Here is a 6,000-nt window from a genome sequence, read left to right as displayed (position 1 = left end):
GTATTGGGGTGGGAGTTACCCGATTTTCCAGGTGTTGTGTGTCTCAGTTCCCCTGGCTAGGAAAAGGGATACCCTTCCCCCTTGCGCTTCCCAGGTGAGGCGATGCCTCGCCCTGCTTCAGCTCTCGCTGGTCGGACTGCAGCAGCTGACCAGCACCGATTGTCCGGCACTCCCTAGTGAGATGACCCCAGTACCTCAGTTGAAAATGCAGAAATCACCGGTCTTCTGTGTGGCTCACGCTGGGAGTTGGAGACTGGAGCTGTTCCTATTCGGCCATCTTGCTCCGCCCCTACCATGTTTTCTTCTAAGAGTTTTATAGTTTTAGCTTACACATTTAGGTCCATGATGCATTTTTAGTTAATTTTGATATATGAAGTAGGGCTCCAGCTTCATACCTTTGTTTGTGTTTATCCAGTTGTCCCAACACCATTTGTTGAAAAGATTATTTTTTCCCCATTGAATTGTCATTGCATCCTTGTTAAAAATTGTTTGACCAAGGCAGCAATGGTGACTCATGCCTGCAATTTTAGCACTTTGGGAGGGTGAAGTGGGAGGATTGCTCAAGCCCAGGAGTTCAGGACCAGCCTGGTTTACATAATGAGACACCATCTCTAGAAAAAAACTTTTTTTTTAATTATCCAGGCGTGGTGGTGCACACCTGTAATCCTACCTACTCAGGAGGCTGAGGCAGGAGGATTGCTTGAGCCCAGGAGGTCGAGGCTGCAGTGAGCCATGGTTGCACCACTGAATTCCAGTCTGGGCAACAGAGAGACCTTGTCCCAGAAAAGAAAAAAAAAAAATCAGTTGACCATAATGTAAGAGTATATTTCTGGACTCTTTATTTCATTGGTCTATTCTGATGCCAGTACCATATTGCCTTGATTACTGTTGCATTGCAGTAAATTTTGAAAATAGGAAATGTGAGTCTTCAAACTCTGTTCTCCTTTTTAAAGGTTTTTTTTTTTTTAATTTTGGGCCTCTTATATTTCCATATAATTTTTGTGATCAGCTGGTCAATTTCTGAAAATATAAGGGAAGAAGAAAAGGAAGCAAGTAAGCAAGCAGCTGGAATTTTGATAAGGATTGCATTAAATTGGTAGATTGATTTGGGGAATATTGATATCATAACAAAATTATCTTCCAAACCATGAACATGGAAAACCGTAATGCGCCCTCCCCCAAAAAAAAAAAAAAAAAAAACTAAAAGACTTGATACACACAATATGGATGAAACTCATTCTAAAATGCACGTTGCCTCCAAAGACCAGACAGTCTTTAAAATAGGTCAAATAATTTTCTTAAACTTTTTTAACTCACTTTCTCTATTCTTAAAAATTACAAACCCAATAACCCTGATAATTAAGCACTGATTTCTCTCTCTTAAGCTACCACTATTTCCATTAAATCCTCCCTTTTAGTGATCTTCAGATGGCCCCATTGTTAATTGTAATGAGGGGGAAAAAGGCTATCTTTATTCCACTGGCCAGATTTTATTCTCCTGGTAAGTTTTCAGTTTGCAGGCAGAGAGGTTTTATCACAGCAGTTACTTGCCAGTGGGAAGTAGAAATGAAACAAAAAGGGAAGAAAAATGGTAGTATTTAAGGAAGAATGCAGAATCAACGCACACTAAGTAGGAAAAAATGAAAATGTGTGACCTCGTGACATTTTAAGCGTATTTTAAATGAAATGGTTTGGAGGGGAGGACCTGACTTCATGTGTCAATATACAGTATTTGAATACACTATTATGTTGGTGCAAAAGTAGTTGTGGTTTTTGCCATTACCTTTAATGGTGCCATAATGGCAAAAACCTCAATTACTTTTGCACCAACCTAATAAATCCCTACAAGTGAGAAGCTGTTCATCTGGTCCTACAGAGCAACTTCAAAATATATTTCACATATTCCCACCTTTTTTTAAAAAAAGTATTGTTTATTTTTGAGACAGGATCTTGCTGTGTTGCCCAGGCTGGAGTGCAGTGACATGATCACGGCTAACTACCACCTTGGCCTCCTGTGTTCAAGCATTTCTCCTGCCTCAGTCTCCTAAGCAGCTGGGACCACAGGCATGCGCCACCACACCCAGCTAATTTTTGTAATTTTTGTAGAAATGGTGTTTTGCCATGTTGCCCAGGCTGGTCTTGAACTCCTGGGCTCAAGTGATCAACCTGCCTCAGCATCCCAAAGTGCTGGGATTTAGAGCATAAGCCACCACGCCTTGCTCCACCCTTTTTTGTTTTCAGAAGTAACTATTTTAAATTTATTTTAAAATAGTAAATGAAAATAGATTAGGGAAGAGGTTACTGACAGTGAAGTCTGTAATCTAGAAACCAGAAAGGAGGTGCCTCTGCTGTTTTTACTTTCTTCCACCAGAAATCCTGGCATACTTTAAGGAAGCGGAGACAGAGGCAGCTGTTGGTAATCTAAGACTTAAGATGGAAGGATTCACAGGTCCCTGTCTGTTATTTGAGAAGCCCCCACTAATTCATCTACTAGGCCTTTTCATAATGTGTAAAATTTTACTCAAGATCAACAAATAAGAAAAGTTCAAAACAAATGTAATTGCCAAAGATAGTTTTTTCGTATCATAACCTGGTATCGGATTTCTTTCATTATAGAGTGCACAGCAGATAATATCATATTAATGTCATCCTCAAATGATATTTTGAGACGAGGTAAGTAAATAGGAAAGAAAAAGTAGATTTAGCAAGGTGTAAAAAAATACCAGTCAAACCAGATGAAAAGGACCTGGTGTGGTAGCAGTATGTAATATAGCCACCCACGGAAGAATTCTTGAACTTCTTTCTGCATTCGTACTTGGAATTACTGGAAGTAGTAATGTAGAAAGGGTTGCAGTTACCTGTCACTTAAGAACCTCCATTTGATTACCTTACTTAGTGTTTACAACATGCTTTGTTAGGATTATTGAGATTAACATACTATAAGCAATACGCCTATTATTACAAGTTATCTCTTATTCAGACATTCTCACAATTTGTAATATTTCTTTCCAGTGAGGAAGACACTGTTGTGCTCATTGGGAGCATAAATTCTGGAGTCAGGGAGCTCAAGTTCTAATCCTGGCTCTACCATTTACTGGTTGTGTTACTTTGAGCAAATAATTTAATTTATCTGTGCCTCTATTTTCTCATCTGTACAATGAGGGTAATAATTTGTACCTTAGAAAGTGGAATCTAAAGTTATGAAGGTTAAGTAAGCTAACATATGTAAAGTGTTTACACTAGTGACTTGTGCATCATAAGCATTATGTAAGTATATGTTAAATAAATATATACTCTTATTTTCCATATAGATTATAAACTTTTCAAAGTCAATGACTATATCTCCATGTTATATATAAATTCTCATATCTGTTGTTAACCATGTATATAGAAAACACTTACTAATTATCAGAATAACTTTGTAGGAGACAGTGAAATAGAGCCCCAGAATATCTAGAGGTCTGGAATCTATGATGAGAGAAATTTGCAAAAGATTGGTTAGTTTAACCTTTAGGAGGGAGGAAAGTGTTATTCATTAATTTGAAGAGACCAGTTTTGCCTTTTCATTTTATCAAGGAATAAGAAGCTTCCAATTATTCTTGAGAAAAAAAAAATAAGTATCTAAATGTTTATAATATAAAAATAACCCTACTGATTCTCTTATTTCTGTTCTGTGGCAGAGCAATATATTTGTGTTGCCTCTGGGAGGATAATAGGAGAGGAAAAATAGAGCTTTGTTTTTTCTACCTTAATATACATTCAGTGAGAGTTTTATAGAGATTTTCACAGATGGAACACTTGAGTTCAGTACTAATATACAAAAATACACGTATACCCTATCTCTGACCCCCAGCTTGTGACTTTATTAGAGACGTTAGTATAAAGTTAAATGGAATAATAACAATGCAGATCTTACCTTCTTGGCATTTGGAGTGGTTTACTGTGTGGTACTGAATATCCTAAATAATAGGATGTGATTGCGTGTAGTGATGCTGTTGTGTTTTGGCATCAAACCATATAACGCTACAGTTAGTGCTTGTAATGCTAACGAATATATCTGACCCCATAAAAGGATTTTTGTAATGTCCTTTAAAATCTGTGCTACTGTGGATTGTTACAAGGTGAGATTAAATGCTCTCAATTTAGAACAAAACCTGAATAAATATGGACAGTAAGTCAACATAAACAGATACTCATTTTAGGTAAATTTTTTTTTTTTTGCCTCACATTTTAATCATTTTGAGTTCCCTGGCTCATTTTGATTCGTGTAAATTTTGTACTTGGAAGCAAATTTATATTGAGAGTGAGTAGTCCAAGAAAAACCTCATAACCTTGTCATTTTTGAGTTAAAATGTGAAAACTAAAGAAATGACCAAAGTGAATGTATGAACAGTTGCAGAACTAGACCATTTTATTTTGAAAGATTCATGTTCTTCAATGCCTTCTTGTTACAGGTGATGCTGAACAGGAGCTTGGCCCCCCTCCATCTGTAGATGAGGCAGCAAACACACTCATGACTCGTCTGGGTTTCCTCCTTGGAGAGAAAGTCACAGAAGTTCAGCCAGGTGAACAATACAGCATGGAAGTACAGGATGAAAATCAGGTAAGCCATTTGCTATCACCTTTGAGAAACGTGGTATGAATCAGCTTATTATGTCAGAAATAATCTCAAGAATGCCTTTTGAGGCCTAGAATACAATTTAATTTTCCATAATCACTATTATTTCTTCAGTTTATGAATAATCTTTTAGCTTTAGTCTTAGAGTTACAACCGAAAAAGCCACTTTTAGGTTTTGATTGATTTAATGAATGAATGAATGAGCAAGCCAACAAATAAAATTGACATGTATATAAGCACTGCATCCCAAATTTGCAGAGTATACGTTCTTTTCAAGTGCATGTGGATTATTTACCAAATTGATGATACGCTGAGCTGTGGAGCAGGTCTTCTCAACAAATTTCCAGAGATTCCAATTACCGGAACCACAGTTGAATTTATCAGTTACAAAATGATAATTTAGAAAGTGGTATCTAAAAGATTACTTGGATCATTAGTTTAGATTTTCTACTTTTCTAAAATACACATTTAAAACTAATATTTCTTTTAAGCACATCTTTAGCTATATCCTACAAGTTTTGTTATACTTAGTTTTATTATTTCAATTTTAAATGTTTTCTAATTTTTTTGTGATTTCCTCTTAGACTCAAAGGCTATTTAGAAGTATATTACTCAGTGTCTACATATTTGGGGATGTTCTAAGTATCCATCTCAGAAAGTTAAAAAAATCAGCAATTTAAAAAATATTTTGTAGTTTTCTTTCTTTTTGCTATTTTCATGTCTTTCAGTTTAAATGTAGCAAAAGAAAGTACTAGAGTCAGTTTCATTTATATGATCTTAATCTTCAGCGTGAATGTCTGATAGTGATGTGTTTTATTCAGGAGATGACAAATTAATTTTAAATTGCATATTTTATTAATAAATATTAGTGAAGGTTCTATATCACATATTACTTTCGTTACAATGAGATATACAAGGATTATTTGAATATATTTATATGTCATGTGGATAATTTCAGATGTTCCAGGGCGCTCTCCTCAAGTCTCACTCCTAGGTTATTGGTTTTGCTAGCTGCACGTTATTTAAATACTATCTTAACTCCCTGGTTATCTCTAGCCCTGCCTTTTCCCCTTTACTTGAAATTTGTATATGTAGCTTCCCACATTATATTTTCTAACTAATGTTTAAAATGTATCTCAAACTTAACATGTCAGATTTCTCCCTAGAATCTGTTCCTTCTGCAGTGTTTCCCATATGAATAAATGGTATCACCTACTTGCTTAGGACAAAAGCATTGGAGCCATTTGACTTCATCAGACCCACATTCACTCTTTCAGCAAATCATAGACCCCGTCTTCAAAATACGTACTCAATCTGATCCCTTCTCACTATTCCCACTGCTATACCCAAGTGGAAGCCACTGTCATCTTTTGCCTGTGCTA

General features: G+C 36.1%; 1 protein-coding gene across 1 annotated transcript in view; it reads left to right on the top strand.

Moving 5' to 3' along the window:
• The window catches only part of TANC2 (tetratricopeptide repeat, ankyrin repeat and coiled-coil containing 2), a 483,987-nt gene that overhangs the window by 241,183 nt on the left and 236,804 nt on the right, over positions 1-6,000 (top strand). Inside the window, exon 6 of the mRNA XM_017882923.1 lies at positions 4,455-4,603. Coding sequence (XP_017738412.1) covers positions 4,455-4,603 — 149 coding nt within the window. The remainder of the gene's footprint in view (positions 1-4,454; positions 4,604-6,000) is intronic.

Source organism: Rhinopithecus bieti, unplaced genomic scaffold (genome assembly GCF_001698545.2).
Source record: "Rhinopithecus bieti isolate Rb0 unplaced genomic scaffold, ASM169854v2 scaffold_12928, whole genome shotgun sequence".
Taxonomy (NCBI): domain Eukaryota; kingdom Metazoa; phylum Chordata; class Mammalia; order Primates; family Cercopithecidae; genus Rhinopithecus; species Rhinopithecus bieti.
Note: the sequence above shows the minus strand (reverse complement) of the source record. Positions and strands in the feature narration are given on the sequence as shown.